This window comes from Schistocerca piceifrons, chromosome 2, assembly GCF_021461385.2.
Source record: "Schistocerca piceifrons isolate TAMUIC-IGC-003096 chromosome 2, iqSchPice1.1, whole genome shotgun sequence".
Taxonomy (NCBI): Eukaryota; Metazoa; Arthropoda; class Insecta; order Orthoptera; family Acrididae; genus Schistocerca; species Schistocerca piceifrons.
This window is the reverse complement of record NC_060139.1, coordinates 787395341-787414149: the sequence shown is the minus strand read 5'-3', so window position 1 is coordinate 787414149 and position 18809 is coordinate 787395341. Positions and strand designations below refer to the sequence as shown.

The window sequence follows — 18809 nt, the reverse complement described above, 5'->3', positions numbered from 1 at the left end:
TGGTGAGGAGGACAGGGAGATGGTCGCTACCAATAGGCTCCAGGACATCCACCGTAATGCGACCAGGGAGGTTGGGGGAGGAGAGAATAACATCGGGAGTGGAGTTGGATTCGGGATGGGTGTGCTGGGGGATGGGGATGAGGTCACCTTGAAGGGAGGAGAGGAACCGATGCCACCGCCGTAACTGGGCAGCGGAGCGACTATGGATATTGAGGTCGGCGGCGATCACGTAGGAGGAGAAGGTACGGTCGATGTGGGAGAGGAAGTTGAAAGGAAGAGGGGCGTTGGGGCGGACATAGATAGTGGCGCAGGTATTGGTAAGGCCGGGGAAGAAGAGACTAAGGATCAGGTGTTCGGTGGGGTCGGGAAGGAGAGGTTGGAGCCGAACGGGGATCTGGCGGTGGTGACCAATGGCAACTCTGCCACGCGCAACTGGGAGGGGATTATCGGAGCGGTGGAGGAGATAGGGTGAGGTGTGGATGGAGTGGTGGGGTTGGAGGAAGGCGTCATTGAGGAGGAAGGCATCCACACAGTGGGTAGCAAGGGTGTGCAGGAAGAGGTTCTTGTTGGCGGGAAGGGAGCGGATATTGTTGAAAAGGATACGGTGCTGTTGCGCCATGACAGGGATTTAGACGAGGGTGTCAAGACGGGAGAAGGTGAAATGGGCCTGGTTGTTGGAATAGGTGGCGGCGAGGGAGATCTGTTGGAGGGTGTGGGGGCGCTGCAAGGGATGAACAATCTGGAGGTCGATGATGAGGAACCTGATGATGTCCTCAGCGGTGGGGGGGGGGGGGGCGAAGGGAATTTCCATTAGGGGTGGGGGCATCCAGAGGACGGACAGATACGGTGAGTTCAGGAGTGGTTGGAGGGGGTCGGGCTTTACACTTTTGGGAGTAGGTGGGATGGGGGAGATTGCAGGTATTGCAGGAGGGAGGGGATTGAAGGTTAGGGCACTGCCGGAGGAAGTGCGCTTGCCGACAATGCTGGCAGGTGGGTGCCTCACGGCACTCAGCTGTTGGGTGCGCATTATAGCACAGACACCTCTGGCAGCGCAAGGATTGAGGAGGGGAACGGGAGGGGTCGACCTTGTACCGCTAGTGGAAGAGGAGGGCACCCTCCTTCAGGAGACGGTCAATGGAGGGGGCGTCCTCAGAGAAAACCCGCATAAGGCGGGTGGGGCCAGCCGAGTTGAAAATGGGGCGGACCACCCGCAATTCCAGTGTGGGATGGGCCTTGATCTCTGCCAACACCTCCTCCTCCGTGATCGACAGACTGAGCCGAGTGATCACGGCGGTGAGGGTCAGCGGGCGACGCAGGGTTAGGGGTTGGCGGGTAGGAGATCGAGAAGGAGCAGGGGTAAGGGAGGCATTGGGGCCAAAACGGGTGATGGGGAGGCAGGAGAGGATGTCAGTATGGAGGGTTGGGCTAGGGGAGGAAATGAGAACAGAATCCCGTCGGGGAGTAAGGAGAGAGATGGGGGCACCAGGGAAGTGTTGGCGTAGGAGGAGGGAGAGATTCTGGGCCTCGAGAAAGGAAGGATCGGGATGGGACAGGAGATACTTGTATAAACAGGGGGGGGGGAAGAGGAGGAGGAGGAGGAGGGAGCAGGGCCAGGTGGGGAGACACCCATGGCACCCTGGGGGGGGGGATGGAGGTTGGGGCGGGGCCTTTTTGGGAGCGGAGGAGGTGGGGGTGCCACTAGGGCGTTTGATGGCAGCAGAAGGGTGAGTGGTGATATGAGGGACGGGAGCTATAGGGAGGTGGTGGGAAGGGACAGGTCCCGGCGCGGACGCAGCAGTCGGCGCCAGAGATGGCGAAGGCGAAGGCGAAGGCGAAGGCGATGGCGACGGCAAAGGCGACGGGGAAAGCTGGGCGTGGACAGTGGCCCGACGGGCCACCACCCTAGCCGGAGCTGCAGTGACAGGCTGGGGGGAGTGGGGGGAAAAGATCAGAACGAGAGGAGCGAGAGGAAGAAGCGGGAGAGGGGGCGACAAAGAGCGAGGGCGAAGGGAGAGTGAGGAGAGGTGGGATGGAAGGAGGGGGGTATGACTGGGCACACCAAGTTATAGTGGTGGAGGCGGCGGAAGGGGATGTATAGACGATGGCAGTGGTGGTGGTGGTGGTGGTGGACATGACGACAGGGAGAAAAAACGCACAACACTAAAAGGAAAGGACACAAACTGGGAACGGACGAAGACCAGGGTCGGACGGCGACGGCGACGGCGACGGCGACGGCGACGGCAGGAACGCCGCAGCTGCTGCTGCCACAGGAGGAGGACTGGCTGGCTGGCTGGCTGGCTGGCTGGCTGGCTTGCTGGCTGGCTGCCGGAGGGACTGCTGCTGCAGGCCGGGGCCGGGACCGGGACCGGGACCGGGACCGCTGCTGGAGCGCTGCGGCTCTCCTGGCACCTGTAACACCTAGCACTTCGATGAGTGCTTGAAACGCACTATCGAAAGGCGGTAACTTGTCGGTGTACCGCCGGAGATGGCATAGTCGGCTTTTTTTTTTTTTTTACTTTATTGAAATTTTGATACCTGAACAACCAGGTAGGCTGGCAGCAGCACAATACGCCGCTCTTCAGCCGAAGAGAGTACATGGAGATAAACAAAGAAGAGACATCACATAGAAAAACGGCGGGAAAAAATAGGAGACACAAGAATATAAAAGCACAAGAAGCCGTTCACACTTGATGACAATCCACACTATGAACTGGAGACCCGACGCACAAACACTGAAGAAGACGATGTCACTGGTGAACAATGGAGCGTGACGGCGAAACTGAACACTAAACCTGACGGCACACACGATACACTGATGGCGGTGATCTCCGGCGCGCGAATGTCCACTGAGCGTGTGCGAGTCCGGGGACCTGCCAAGAGGTGAACAGGGGTGAGGAGGGGGAGAGGGGAGGAAAAGAGGATGCCACGGCTTAGGAGACGGGGACAGGAGGATAGGGACAGGGGAGGGGAGGCCCGGGGGACGAGAAAAGGAGGAGGGAGGGAAAAGGGAGAGAAGGGAGGGAAGGTGCCCAGAGGAGTATGTACAGGAGGAGGTTGGGAGGATCAAAGTTGGTAGGAGGGGTAGATGGAGGGGAGGAGGGCATCATCAGGGAGAGGGAGCTGGCGGAAGCCACCTTGGGAGAGGGTAAGGAGGGTGGAGAGATGGAGACCGGGCGGGACGTGGGAATACAGGCGCGGCAGCGGGCGGGGGTGGGAGAGGAGCGGGGAGACGAGCGGGTGAGGAGGATCAAGTTTACGGGAGGTGTACAGGATCCATATCCTTTCAAGGAAAACGAGGAGGTGGGGGAAGGGGATGAGATCATACAGGATCCGTGTGGGGGAGGGGAGACGGATGCGGTAGGCGAGGCGGAGAGCATGGCGTTCCAGGATTTGGAGGGATTTATAAAAGGTAGGGGGAGCGGAGATCCATGCTGGATGAGGGATTTATAGGTATGGAGGATGGTGGAGGGGTCCAGACCCCACGTGCGGCCGGAAAGGAGCTTGAGGAGACGGAGGCGGGAACGTGCCTTGGCTTGGATTGTCTGGAGATGGGGAGTCCAGGAGAGGCGACGGTCGAGGGTGACGCCAAGGTACTTAAGGGTGGGAGTGAGGGCGATGGGACGGCCATAGACGGTGAGATAGAAATCAAGGAGGCGGAAGGATGGGGTGGTTTTGCCTACAATGATCGCCTGGGTTTTGGAAGGATTGACGTTGAGCAACCACTGGTTGCACCAAGCGGTGAACCGGTCAAGATGGGATTGGAGAAGGCGTTGAGAGCGTTGCAGGGTGGGGGCAAGGGCAAGGAAGGTGGTGTCATCGGCAAACTGGAGAAGGAGGATGGGGGGTGACGGCGGTGGCATGTCTGCCGTGTACAACAGGTACAGAAGGGGGGAGAGGCATAGTCGGCTGCTTGTTATCCAACGCCTCAGTCATAGTCGCTACGAGAACACGTATAATGGCCGCTATTTCAACTATCTCAACACATTGACACACATGTTTTCAGTTTGTTTTAATAACATTACTAATTTCGTTTTTTAAAAGATGCTTCTTTCTTTTTTGTTCTGTAATTTACAGAACTTATGGACGCCTACTGAACATAATTTTATGACAGTCGACATCCCGTAGGCGTTGACACAAAGTAATACAAACCGGTTATCACTTTACGTAATTATTTTTAATGTATGTTAACAATTCCTTTGCTATTTGAATAAGTGCTGGATATCGTGCATAGTCTATGTTTAATTTCTCTAAAGTGCGATGTACATTTTGGTATAAGTGACACTATTACTTGTCCTCCTTCATGATGGTTTCTCGATGATTGATGTATACTACTTGTTGGCACCTTATATTCGCACGGCATTTTAATTATTAAGTAACGGCAGTTTCGTACTGTGATTATTATTTTTTTATATATATTTGACTCCTTGGTATTAACGTTATTGTTTTTTATATATTTGACTCCTTGGTATTAACGTTTGTTACATAAATTACGAACGTTGTACTTTTGACTTCCCACGCCAGATGGTGGGTGTTACGTTTTTTAAGAAAGACCTGTGTTGCGCCTCTTTTTATGTTGTTCGTTTATTATTCTTTGGCATTATCTTTTGCTTTTTATATGTTCTGCACTCTAACAACTTATCATCGATCTATTTTATGTTTTATAGTTTATAAAAAACAATATGGCAATGTATTTTAGATATTCTCCTGCGTCTGCTATGTGTTGTACGTACATTTAAAATTTGAATTACTACACCATTCACAAAAGTACAAGAGTTATTTAGTGTTAATAATTCGCAAAACCAATAATACTATGTCTTCACGTGACACATGTCACATAGAGGGCGTGTCAAGCCCCGTCACACCGAGGTTTGCTGAACAAGTGCAGGTAAACAGCGACCTCAGTCTATGTGATTGCCGTAAGCTTAGTGACAACAGTGTATCCCAATTTAAGTTATACAATATAGGTTTGTTTCTAACAAGTGTTATGTTCATATGCAGATGTAATTGTGATTTTCTATGTTGTACTCTCTGATCGTAATGTGAAAAAATTTTTAACTTCTAGCACTGAAGATGGTCACTCAGTGACAGAAAATCGATTTTGCAATAGTAAAAAATATACGACCAATGCTGTCTCTTTTTTCAAGCTTGTGATTGTTTTACAATTTTAATTTGACTGAAAACATACTTTATTATAAACTTCAGTTCGGACATTTGCCGTCTTACTGATGCAATATACAAATCTTCATTTTGATTGAATTACATAAACACGGCCGGCAGTTGTGACCAAGCGGTTCTAGGCGCTTCAGTCCAGAACCGCGCTGCTGCTACGGTCGCAGGTTCGAATCCTGCCTGGAGCATGGGTGTGTGTGATGTCCTTAGATTAGTTAGGTTTAAATAGTTCTAAGCCTAGGGGACTGATGACCTCAGATGTTGAGTCCCATAGTGCTCAGAGCCATTTTGAACATAAACACGAATAAGAATCATATTATTTTGCGTCCACAACCAAAATCATTGACAGTAGGAACGATGAATAATCAATCACAAACAATCGTTCTTGTTTAACCATACCTCAAGAGACTAATAGTACTATTCACTTCCAACCAAAGTTACACAGACACGTAACACCATAACTTCATAAAGAACAAAGAGATCTTAAAGCTTAATAAAACTGATCTGCTCACATAAAGGTCCACAGTGAAACATACTTATACTAAAAATACAAATTGGGCCAACCAAGGTCGCAAAACTTACACGCAGGAATAATAACAAGTTGCACGTTCATTAAAGGTACACCAAAGATTAAGAGAAGTGTTAAATAATAATAGCTAGTGATAACTCAACCAGTAAAACGACTTACAGAAATGCTAATATTAACGAAGTGGTTTCACTTAACTAACGGACATAATAACTCAGAATGATTCCCAAATTGCACTTAACTTTAGAGAACAGCGTTAAGGCACATAGCAGTGTTTGGAAGCAATAACGCTACGACCGGCAGCAATACGAGCGTTCAGTCTCCCACGGCTTCTTTCATACCAATGATTCGACTTTTCTTGGAGCCCAAGAAACCTTTCCATCCGGCGTACTTTCTTGTGATAACCAACTGAAAAGTTCCATCCGGCGTACTTTCTTGTGATAACCAACTGAAAAGTTCCATAACTGTTAGACGCACACAAGAGAAACTTAACAGCCATCATGTTATCTCATGATTCTTCACCCGTAGGAGAGGCTTTCTTCCTGACCGAAAACACTGAAAATATTCTCGCATATCCCACAACCATGTAACGTTTCAGTTTCTTCCTGATGTAATTGGAAACTTGCAGATGACACATTTTGAGCCAAGTAGGGGATTGGTCACTACCTTTCGGTACGTGTGATAAACTGTTGAGGGTGTGAGATGTTGCCGGACCGTACGGGGTAACCGATCTGGTACAGAACGTAGAAACTACACTCCTGGAAATTGAAATAAGAACACCGGGAATTCATTGTCCCAGGAAGGGGAAACTTTATTGACACATTCCTGGGGTCAGATACATCACATGATCACACTGACAGAACCACAGGCACATAGACACAGGCAACAGAGCATGCACAATGTCGGCACTAGTACAGTGTATATCCACCTTTCGCAGCAATGCAGGCTGCTATTCTCCCATGGAGACGATCGTAGAGATGCTGGATGTAGTCCTGTGGAATGGCTTGCCATGCCATTTCCACCTGGCGCCTCAGTTGGACCAGCGTTCGTGCTGGACGTGCAGACCGCGTGAGACGACGCTTCATCCAGTCCCAAACATGCTCAATGGGGAACAGATCCGGAGATCTTGCTGGCCAGGGTAGTTGACTTACACCTTCTAGAGCACATTGGGTGGCACGGGATACATGCGGACGTGCATTGTCCTGTTGGAACAGCAAGTTCCCTTGCCGGTCTAGGAATGGTAGAACGATGGGTTCGATGACGGTTTGGATGTACCGTGCACTATTCAGTGTCCCCTCGACGATCACCAGTGGTATACGGCCAGTGTAGGAGATCGCTCCCCACACCATGATGCCGGGTGTTGGCCCTGTGTGCCTCGGTCGTATGCAGTCCTGATTGTGGCGCTCACCTGCACGGCGCCAAACACGCATACGACCATCATTGGCACCAAAGCAGAAGCGACTCTCATCGCTGAAGACGACACGTCTCCATTCGTCCCTCCATTCACGCCTGTCGCGACACCACTGGAGGCGGGCTGCACGATGTTGGGGCGTGAGCGGAAGACGGCCTAACGGTGTGCGGGACCGTAGCCCAGCTTCATGGAGACGGTTGCGAATGGTCCTCGCCGATACCCCAGGAGCAACAGTGTCCCTAATTTGCTGGGAAGTGGCGGTGCGGTCCCCTACGGCACTGCGTAGGATCCTACGGTCTTGGCGTGCATCCGTGCGTCGCTGCTGTCCGGTCCCAGGTCGGCGGGCACGTGCACCTTCCGCCGACCACTGGCGACAACATCGATGTACTGTGGAGACCTCACGTCCCACGTGTTGAGCAATTCGGCGGTACGTCCACCCGGCCTCCCGCATGCCCACTATACGCCCTCGCTCAAAGTCTGTCAACTGCACATACGGTTCACGTCCACGCTGTCGCGGCATGCTACCAGTGTTAAAGACTGCGATGGAGCTCCGTATGCCACGGCAAACCGGCTGACACTGACGGCGGCGGTGCACAAATGCTGCGCAGCTAGCGCCATTCGACGGCCAACACCGCGGTTCCTGGTGTGTCCGCTGTGCCGTGCGTGTGATCATTGCTTGTACAGCCCTCTCGCAGTGTCCGGAGCAAGTATGGTGGGTCTGACACACCGGTGTCAATGTGTTCCTTTTTCCATTTCCAGGAGTGTATATACAATTCGATAGTACTAAATTGTATGTGTGTCCTCTCAAAGATAAATATTGATTAAGGGTAATTAAATAACAAATATTGAAGCGTTAACGTTAGAGTTAGTAACAGTAACATAATTTTAAGTACCAGCAACATCTGCGGAAAGAAAATTTAAATTTAAAATAAAGGGGCGGGCCGGCGGCCTGCCGCCTTCCTGTTCTTTTGTGTCAGTGCGGCTCAGGGCTGCCGGCGACCGTCTCACGAGAACGCCGCACAACAGAGAGGAAAAAACGACGCCCCAGAAGCTAAAATGCCGCATTTCTTTCCTGAGTCGTCGGTCTTCTGACTGGTTTGATGCGGCTGGCCACGAATTTCTCTCCTGTGTCAACCTCTTCATGTCAGAGTAGCACTTGCAATCTACGTCACTCAATTACTTGCTGGATGTATTCCAGTGCCTATCTTCCTCAACGGGTTTTACTCTCTACAGTTCCCTCTAATACGATAGAAGTTATTCCCTGATGTCTTCAGACGTGTCCTATCCCTTCTCCTTGTTGACGTTTCCCCTTTGTTCCTTTCTTCGCCGGTTGTGGGGAGAACCTCATTTCTTGTCGTCCATTCTTCTGCTGCATCATCTGTACCGAATTGAATGGTATCGTGGTTGCAAAGATGGACCTCGCCGTGGACGTCGGGAGTGAACTTGCATATAAAATGGTTCAAATGGTTCTGAGCAGTATGGGACTTAACATCTGAGGTCATCAGTCCCCTAGAACTTAGAACTAGTTAAACCTAACTAACCTAAGGACATCACACACATCCATGCCCGAGGCAGGATTCGAACCTACGACCGTAGCGGTCGCGCGGTTCCAGACTGAAGCGCTAGACTGAAGCGCCCCTTCCGCTGTGGCGATAGTATTACAACGCTTTTTGGTGTAGCAGTAGTACACCACGTGCCAACAGTAGTGATAGCAGTAGATAAAGTGGTAACTGAAATTTAATCTAGATAGTTTGAAATAACAAAATCCTATAGCTCTCTTTCTGTCACAGCAAAGGAAGAGCCGGACTGAGGGTGGGAAAAGATGACACAGGGAAACGATAGGTATCTATCTAAATGTTCGAGTGTTATTGGAAGAAAAGACAAGACAAACTGCATTGTAGACAATGTAGGCTCAGATCACATTCGGAACAGGAAAATGAATAGGAAAATAAGTGGATTCATGAAAATTCACACACTTGTAATTCTGTAAGCAACGATCCAGTGTTGTATGCAAGAAAGTGGATTATAAGAAGCAAATAAATAAAATAAAAAATAGAAAAACCATGTAAATGACGGAGTAGCAGTTTGATGGCGTTCATGGTGTATAGCTTTCCACTCCCGTCAATGTATTTCAATCAGGGTTTACTTACCTGAGAGAATCTGAAAGACACTTTATGGAAGAGGGGAATGACAAAGTATAGCGTTTCTTGAAGGAATGCTTAAATGTGTGCGTGAAGAAGATATTCGCTTCTTGATGCTGATTTTGGGAGTTTTTTCTCCCAACATTGCTGTTCGGTCAGTGAGAATTTCATGGCAGGCTTCCCAGGACGGTTTCCCAGCCTCCCGTGCCGAAGCGAGCTGAAGAGAATTCGTCGTGTCAATTAAGCGCGCCAGGAATTCTCATTTGTCTGGAAAGAAAGTGAACGGCAGAGGAGAAAATATTTCGGCCCTTGGAGGCTATGCTGTTTCTCCATAGACGTACCTTCACAATAAATACTTCAAATTCTGCGTGTGTTTGAGTTCACCTTCACTGTTATGCCGCCCTGAAACAGTGTCACTCGGAGCGTATCCCGAGGAAATAGTATCGACGCCACCGAAAGCAATCCTGCTTCCTATACGACGTCAACATCCCTTCCGTCGGGCGTGGTGTACGCAGCAGCTTAATCAGGCGTGGCATTCTCGGCAGTTAAATAGGATGCGGTGCTAATTCCCTTTCTAATTAGATATTTCCGTACAAGAAGACAAAATTGACAAGAGCACAACAACAACAGAAGTATTCATCATTCAGGTATTTCATTATCGCAGTTAGCATGTGGCAATAAACAAGAAATGTTACGGAGCAAAAAGATTCAATGTGCGTCAAGAAGATACGATTTTGATGTTTTTTTTAACAATATTTTGTCAGTCTGCTTTTACTGTGCTGATATTACACCTTTCCCTCTTGACCACAGAACTGTTCCTTCATTCCTGCTTTCGTATTCCACTACTTTTTCGCACGTCGCATGCAGCGTTTGAACCTCTGCTAAATACTCATAGGAATTCCTGAGATGTTAAAAATACTCGGAATAGGAGAAAAGGAGTGGTTGCCTGGAGTAAACACATACGAGGGTTGTCCAGAAAATAAGTTCCGATCGGTCGTGAAATGGAAACCACTGGGAAAATCCGGTAAAGCTTCGCACAAATGTGTTGGGCAGTGTCTCTAGTATGGCCGTCGGCCGTGTCGCGTCGCTCTATTCAGTTTTGAGTGAACAGTGAGCACGTAAAAATGCATAGGGAATAGCCTCGCCCGCCAAGTACGAGGGCCTAGTTAGAGATTTCGGCTGTGTCGTGCAGCCCACGTAACATAACTGTCGAGCAGTTCCTTCTTCATGCCAAATCTCGGCCCTACACTGCAGGGGCAATGAAGACGCTCCTGCAGCATTTCCGATGAGAAATGTTTGATCACCCACAATACAGTCCGTAATTAGGTCCCCCTGATTTTCATCTCTGCTCACAAGGACCGCTGGCTACAAGACAAAACTTTTCCACAGACAACGAGCTGCAGACCAGTGCAGATAACGGCTTTGTATGACGTGGATATTGGAAATTTGATACAACACTACGACAACACTCGAAGTTGGAGCGGCGTCTTTGTAGAGAAGTAGGTGGCAGGTGTACCTAACTGTTGCAAATAAAACGTTTCTTGATTTCACTGCGTTTTCCATTTCGCGAGCGATCGGAACTTACTTTCTGGACAACCCTCGTAAAGTGAGGGCTACTGCTAATAGTTTGAATAATCTAAGGAGAATCATAGTCAACAAAGCTCCGGTGTCGCTATTAACAAAAAAAATTGTTTCAGTATCCAGAAAAACTAATAAATTATAATTAAATTTGGAAATAAATAATCTGTATGATTTAACATGAAATGTTTTTGTAGTTACTTTAGTTAAATATTCAAATCCTTACCAACAAGCCTAGCTTTACAGGTTTGAAAAACTAAGGTTTTGACCAAAAGCATCGAGGCTAAGATTCCTGTACAAATGGCCACTAATCAATTCCTCATACGTGAAAGTGTTGAAAACTGTACATATAAAACGAATTTTATTTTTGGGAGATATGTTAAACCATTTGAACGGAATGGACAGTGTCTTGAAAGGAGGATATAAGATGAACATCAACAAAAGCAAAAGGAGGACAATGGAATGTAGTCGAATTGAGTCAGGTGATGCTGAGGGAATTAGATTAGGAAATCAGACACTTAAAGTAGTAAAGGAGTTTTGTTATTTGGGGAGCAAATTAACTGATGATGGTCGAAGTAGAGAGGATATAAAATGTAGACCAGAAATGGCAAGGAAAGCGTTTCTGAAGAAGAGAAGTTTGTTAACATAGAGTATAGATTTAAGTGTCAGGAAGTCGTTTCTGAAAGTATTTGTGTAGATTGTAGCCATGTATGGAAGTGAAACATGGACGATAAATAGTTTGGACAAGAAGAGAATAGAAGCTTTCGAAATGTGGTTCTACAGAAGAATGCTGAAGATTAGATGGGTAGATCACATAACTAATGAGGAGGTACTGAACATAATTGGGGAGAAGAGTTGTGGCAAAATTTGATAAGAAGAAGGGACCGGTTGGTAGGACATGTTCTGATGGATCAAGGGATTCCAAATTTAGCATTGGAGGGCAGCGTGGAGGGTAAAAATCGTAGAGGGAGACCAAGCAGATTCAGAAGGATGTAGGTTGCAGTAAGTACTGGGAGATGAAGCTTGCACAGGGTGAAGTAGCATGGAGAGCTGTATCAGACCAGTATCAGGAGTGAAGACGACAACAACAACAACATGTTAAACCATATTCCTGGTATGGGTCACTATTTACGTAAGCAGGAATACACTAAAATGTATTAAAAAACTAAAAACCCGCCTCGATTGCGAAAAAAGCACCTAGTGTTGTTAACCCAGGTTTCAGCGTAGGTAACTACACCTTCTTCAGAACAACAATAAAACCCACAAGTGCCTACGAAGGTCTTTGCGAATGATCAAAAGAACACCATAGCTATACATTTATAAACTAAAAAGAAAAGGAAAACATAAACAGTACATATGTACAAAGTCAAAAGCACTACTTAACTTAATGCTGTACGCTCCACCTCACCCCGGGCTATGTTCGATGGGCCATGACCCGCCATAAACTGCAGCTACAAAATGATGAACATGTTATTGTTCTGTAACTTCGTTGTGTAATAAATATGTCCAATGCATCTGTTACAGAGAACAACAATAGGTAACTGAAACTGCTACATTTAACTTCGATTCGCTCTCATCCAGAATCAATCTGCCGCCACGGATTTCTCTCCTGTGCCAACGTTTTCATCTCAGTTTCTTCATTTTCTCATTTCTGTTACTTCTCATTACTTTCCTCTTTTTTCGATTTGCACACAGTCCATATTCTATACTGATTAGACTGTTGGTAGCATTCAGCAGATCCTGTAATTCCTCTCCATTTTCACTGAGGATAGTCATCAGCGAAACGTATCATTGATATGCTTTCACCTTGAATTTGAATGCGACTCCTAAACCTTTCCTTTACTTCCATCGTTGATCCTTCTATGTACATTTTGAACGGTACAGGTGAAAAAGTACATCCCTGTCTTGCAACCTTTTCAATCCGAGCACTTTGTTATTGGCCTTCCACTCTTATTATTTTCTCTTGGTCCTTGTAGATGTTGTATATTACCTGTCTTTCCCTACAGCTTACCCCTATTTTCCACAGAATTTCGAACATCTTACACCATTTTACAATGCAAAACGTTTTTTCCAGGTGGACAGATACTATGAACGTGTCTTGATTTTTCTTTAGTCTTCCGTTCATTATCAGCCGCAACGCCAGAATATCCTCTCTGGAGCCTTTACTTTTCCTAAAGCCAAACTGATCGTCGTCCAGAACATCCTTAATTTTCCCTTCCACTCTTCTGCGTATTATACCTGTCAGCAGCTTGAATACATGAGCTGTTTTCCAGATTGTGCAATAATTTTCGCTCTTCTTGGATCTCGCACTCTTCGGAACTGTGTGCATGATGATTTTCCAAAGGTCGCCGGACTCACAGCAATGTGAGTAATCGTTTTGTTGCCACTTCCCCCAACAATTTTAGAAATTCCGATGAAATGTTTCTATTCCATCTGCCTTATTAAGTCTTCCAAAGCTCATTTAAATTATGATTGTAATACTGGACCCCCTATCCCTTCTGTATCCACTACTGTTTCTTCTTCTATCCCTTTCTCCTCTGTATTTAACAGTGCAATTTCCATGTCTCTCTTAATGTTGTTACCATTGGCTTTAATTTCACCTAAGGTTATTTCGACTTTTCTATATGCTGAGTCAGTCCTTCCGACAACCTTTCTTTCGATTTCATCTTTTCCATGTGTCCCTTTCGCCTTAGCTTCTGTGCACCTCCTGTTTATTTAATTCCTAAGTGCCTTTTATTTCTATATTCCTGAATTTCATTGAATATTTTTACTTTCTTTTTTCATTGATCAACTGAAGTATTTCCTCTGTTACCCTTGGTTTCTTCGTAGTTAGCTTCTTTGCACCTATGACTTTCTTTCTAGCTTCTTTGATTGCCCTTTATGAAGAAGCCCATTCCTCTTCAGTTGAACTGCCTTCTGAACGCTCCTTACCGTAATATCTATAGCCTTAGAGAACTTCAAGCATGTGTTTTCATTTCTTACTACTTCTGTGTAATACTTTGCGCATTCACTCTTCTTGACTAGTCTCTTAAACTTCAGCCTACTCTTCATTACTAATAAATTGTGATCTGAGATTGCTTCTGGGTACGCTTTACAATTCAGAGTCTGATTTTAGAATCTCTGCCTAGCAAAGTTGTATTGTAACTGAAATTATCCAGTTTCTCCTGGCCTTTTCCATGTACACGTCCTCTGCTTGTCTTTCGTCAGCAGAGTATTCGCTATTGCTAGGTGAATTTTATTTCAGAACTCAGTTAGTCTCTCTCCTCTCTCATTCCTATACTCTATTCATCATAGAAATAAACCTGATGTAAACATTACAACATGTATTCTTCCGCGTTTCAGGTGGAGCGGAAGCCAAGCTGTGTCCAGTGCAATCAAGTACGATCATAAGGATACGTTTTATGCTGTGTTACATGCACATAAACTGAGCGATAATATGCAGAAGAACAGCCTTATCGGCGCATTAAAATTGAACAGCATTGACCAACCCACGGTCCAACTAGCCTGAAATGATGTGAGCATTTGCTGTTCAGACGTAAGAAGAGACGAGCAAAGAAACAATATAGCCTCGAATGTAATTTAATTTTTAAAGAGAATGAAATAATATACGACAAAGTTCCAGCGCTACCACGCGCTTCTTACTTTACCGGACGGAAAGCATTAAAATGCTCTTGCTCTCGCTGGATATTATAATCACAAAAAGGAGTGATGAAAATTCCTAACTTAAACACAGCGTCACTTATCTGAGCAGGGATTTCACCGTACTGTTGAATACTGAAGCCACTGAAAGTATTAAGTACAGTCAGTCGTCTGGTAATCTCTTAGCTCCTTCCTTATCCGAACCCGAGAAATACGTCTCAGTACTGGTTCAAATGGCTCTGAGCACTATGGGACTTAACATCTATGGTCATCAGTCCCCTAGAACTTAGAACTACTTAAACCTAACTAACCGAAAGACATCACACAACACTACTGGAACTGTCATCTGCTACGTCGATAACGAGTCGATCAAGAACAGAATCTACGAAGCCACCCAGGTGCCGTAATTTCTCCTCTTCTTTTATGACGTGTCATTCTATATCCGCCCAACGTTCGGCAGTGACTTCAAAAAGCTGCAGGCGTTAGATCCAGTACGTCTGGCAGCTTTACAGTCTTGTTATTTCTTCGGACCAAATCCCTTAACTTGGCACCAGATCGGTTCTGTTGTGTTCATATTGTGATGGTACAGTGGCAAATGTAAAAATGCAGCATTTGTATGATGTGCTTAATGCTGGGAAAATGATTGTTTTACATGTTTCTTCGACACATCCATGGTATAAAACAATGGACATTTTCCGAATAAAGAAAATTTAGTTTTCCATTTTTGCCTTAAAAAATTAAGTTGGTGTTTTCTTAATTTAAGCAACCTTTGTTAATAGTATTTCATAAAACACCGATAACTGAGAATTTATATTTGAAATGAAAACATGAATTTCGCGCTTAATAAGTAATTAAAAACAAAAAACGCAAAAAGGAAATTGAGTCAGGCGATACTTGAACCAGCAATCCATGTGGCTACCAATTCCGCTGTGCTACTGACTGGTCCAATCACATTTGTTGGATGTAAGATTAGCTTCTCATGTACTACTACAGAACTTGTTCCTGGTAATTCATGGTTGACACTTGCTATAGTACGAGGTAGTGACAAAGCATTACAAGGATTGGATTCGTACTATGACAGAGACATTATCTGTTATTGCACCTTTTCAATTGGTGTACAAGGTGATAGGAACTATGGTACAGGTGTCGTCCATACTGATAAACCATTTTCATTGTATACAAGACACAGGAGACGTGTTAATGCTAACGAAAGAATCAATGTTTGGGCCAAGATTGATGGTACTTTAGCAAATTATATTAAAGTACAAGGTGACATTACTGTATATTATCATTCCTAATAAAGAAAACCATCCTTATCTATCCCATGAAATTTTTTTTTTTAAATTAAAAAGACTAATTCAGCTACTGAAGCATCTTTCTCTTCTGTGGGTTGCAGGGGTTACGACCCCTGGGGAGGTGGGTGGGTTTTATTTCATGGCTGTGTGAATTCCTTTTATGCTGCTATGTAAGGCGTGTGACCTTGAAGCGGACTTAGCTGCTGAGCGAGGCTGCCGGGCAACACGGGCCCTAGTATTACTAGGCCCGTGTTGCTGGAAAATCAAACTGCTGGTTGCGCAATCGGGACTGATAAGGCGCGCTGGCGCTGCGCGCACGGGTGGGGGGCAGGAAGTACATCCTGTTCTGAGGCAGCAGCATGCTCAGTTGACTCGAGGCAGCCGCACGAAGCACACAGCCATGCCGTACCGTAGAAAATTCCATTTGCTTTGTCACTACCTCGTACTATAGCAAGTGTCAACCATGAATTACCAGGAACGAGTAGTCTGCTCCTTATTCTGTATCCTCTTCTACGGTACGGCATGGCTGTGTGCTTCGTGCGGCTGCCTCGAGTCGACTGAGCATGCTGCTGCCTCAGAACAGGATGTACTTCCTGCCCCCCACCCGTGCGCGCAGCGCCAGCGGGCCTTATCAGTCCCGATGCTAGTGTGTAAGGCGTGTGACCTTGAAGGGGACTTAGCCGCTGAGCAAGGCAGCCGGTATCTAATACAGTCCCTCAGTAAACTTCAAGACTGATTATCTCTGTGAGCCATGCTGCGGGCTCGCATTTCTGCCGTTCATAACTTGACGTCGTGGCGTCGCGATTCCTTGTTGTGTTAATGGTGCCACTGAGTTGCTAGTATTGTTTGTCCGTGAGTTGCAGCAGCAGCGGTTATCGATAGCCAGTACTGTGTCACTATCTTTGGTGCCACGGCTAGCATTCTGGGTCGTCGTGTGTGTCAGGCAGTTCAGCTTCGGGCGGAGCAACGAGGTGATCCACAACGTGAGGGCAGGCCGTGACTGCTGGCGGTGTGCAGGCACTGTCGCACTGAGGGGCTGTAGCCGACGACTGAACCCAGGACGTTTGAAGTTGAGTTAACCGTGTGCAGTACTGAAACCTCCACTGTTTGAGATCTCGCTGTTGTTTGCATGTTGCTTTTCCCAGTGTCGGTAAGACCAACCGCAACAAGTGGAGTCTGTCTGGTTGGCGGAAGCTATTAGCCGCCTTCTACTCCTTGATGTTATGTTTGGATTTAGTATTATTCCTGTTAGTGAAGTGCAACCGGCGTTATTTACGGCCTTGCGGCCGCTAACGCCCCAGTTACCTGCCGTGGAGGTTGGCATACTTTTCCAGCAGCGTACCTTTCCTCTCGTGTTGATACTGTCCAACAAGGCGTGTAGTTCGACAGCCTCTTGAATTGTACTGTGCATATGTTTTTGGGAGGTCTACCTTGGTTCTAGTGTTTCCTTCGGCCTTGACTGTGTCTCTGAAGACGTGGTGCTATCCGTCTCTTCGCCCTTGCCTAGAAATATTCCATCGTTGTACAAGTGATAGGACGTTAGGCGGATTGGTTAGTCGGTCGGTTGGCCCTTAAGCTACCCCTAGTGTGAGTTGCCATCCGGTTACGTGAGTACAACTCTTGGCTGCCTGTCTCACCGCTTACACAGCTGTAGTCACCTTCCTCAGGTCGATCCAGGGAGCACTGTTTGTAGATCATTCCATCTTATTTGGACAAGTTGTCATAATTGTTTAAAATTTACTTTAATGTTATGACATGTTATTGCCTTTCACACTTGTAATTCCGGCCTTCAGCCATTAATTGTTTGTAACACTGATTGTGGCCTTCAGCTGACAAATAATTTTCAGTCCTGTTTTAGTGAGGCCTGCAGCCGTCACTATAGCTTGTTACAAGTTATTAAGATTATTAGTATTTTTAAGTGTAATTGTCCACCTTATTTGCAATTCAGGCCTTCAGCCCTTGTGTATTCTTAAACTGCTTGTGGCCTTCAGCCCACGAAAATTTTCAACCTTCTTAATTAGCCTTCAGCCGTTGATTGTGTGTAGCATTGTTTGTGGCCTTCAGCCGACCAATAATTTACAATTTTTTTTTAATAAGGGCTTCAGCCATTATTATACCTTGTTACCGTTTTGGTTGTTAAGACGAAAATATCTTAGTATTTGTTAATGTGTAACTGCTTTCCTCACTTGTAATTCAGGCCTTCAGCCGTTGTGTATTCTGAATTTGCTGTTGGCTTTCAGCCGCTAATTGTTTGTAACATTGCCTGTGGCTTTCAGCCGACCAATAGTTTCAGTTCGGTCTTGATAAGGCCTTCAGCCGTCACTATAACTTGTTACGTTTATTAAGATTGTTAAAAGGGTTTTCGTATTTAACGTGTAAATGTCCACCTTATTGGTAATTCAGGCCTTCAGGCGTAGTGTATTTTGAAATTGCTTCTGTCCTTCAGCGGACGAATAATTTTGAGTATTCTTAATCAGGCCTTTGGCTGTTGATTGTGTGTAACATTGCTTGTGGCCTTCAGCCGAGAATAACTTGCAATTCTTCTAATAAGGCATTCAGCCGCCAGTGTAGTAAAACCTTTAAAACTGTTTGTTGAAATTTTTTTTTTTTTTTAAATAAAGTGTATGTGTTCTGTGCAACCAACGATAACTGATTAGGCCCCGTCCACACCTTTCCTGCTTTCCCGAAGTCCCACGTCTCACTCTGTAAATTTATGACAAACATTAAGAACAACATATTTCTTGGCACTTTTTAACAGTGTTCGATACCCGTGTTTCACTACGGAACAGGAAGCAACCTCAGCCATTTTCATACAGCGTAATAACAGCGCGACAATCAGACCACATCAGTGCAGAGGCTGTGAAAAACACGATTTTTGAAAAAAAAAATTTAACTAACCAAAGCGTAATTAGGAAAAACGTTAATGGCTGTTAATACATTTGAATACCTTAAAGTTTCATTTAACGTAACGTAATAATAATATATCTAATACATAAATAGGACCGACTTCCAAGAGCGTAACACCACCAGTGTACACGTGCTACAACTTC

At 46.0% G+C, this 18809-nt stretch overlaps 1 protein-coding gene across 1 annotated transcript in view; it reads right to left on the bottom strand.

Moving 5' to 3' along the window:
• Nucleotides 1-18809, bottom strand: part of LOC124775854 (immediate early response gene 5-like protein) — a 122966-nt gene that overhangs the window by 90939 nt on the left and 13218 nt on the right. Inside the window, exon 2 of the mRNA XM_047250688.1 lies at nt 2193-2409. Within this exon, the coding sequence (XP_047106644.1) occupies nt 2193-2409 (217 nt within the window). The remainder of the gene's footprint in view (nt 1-2192; nt 2410-18809) is intronic.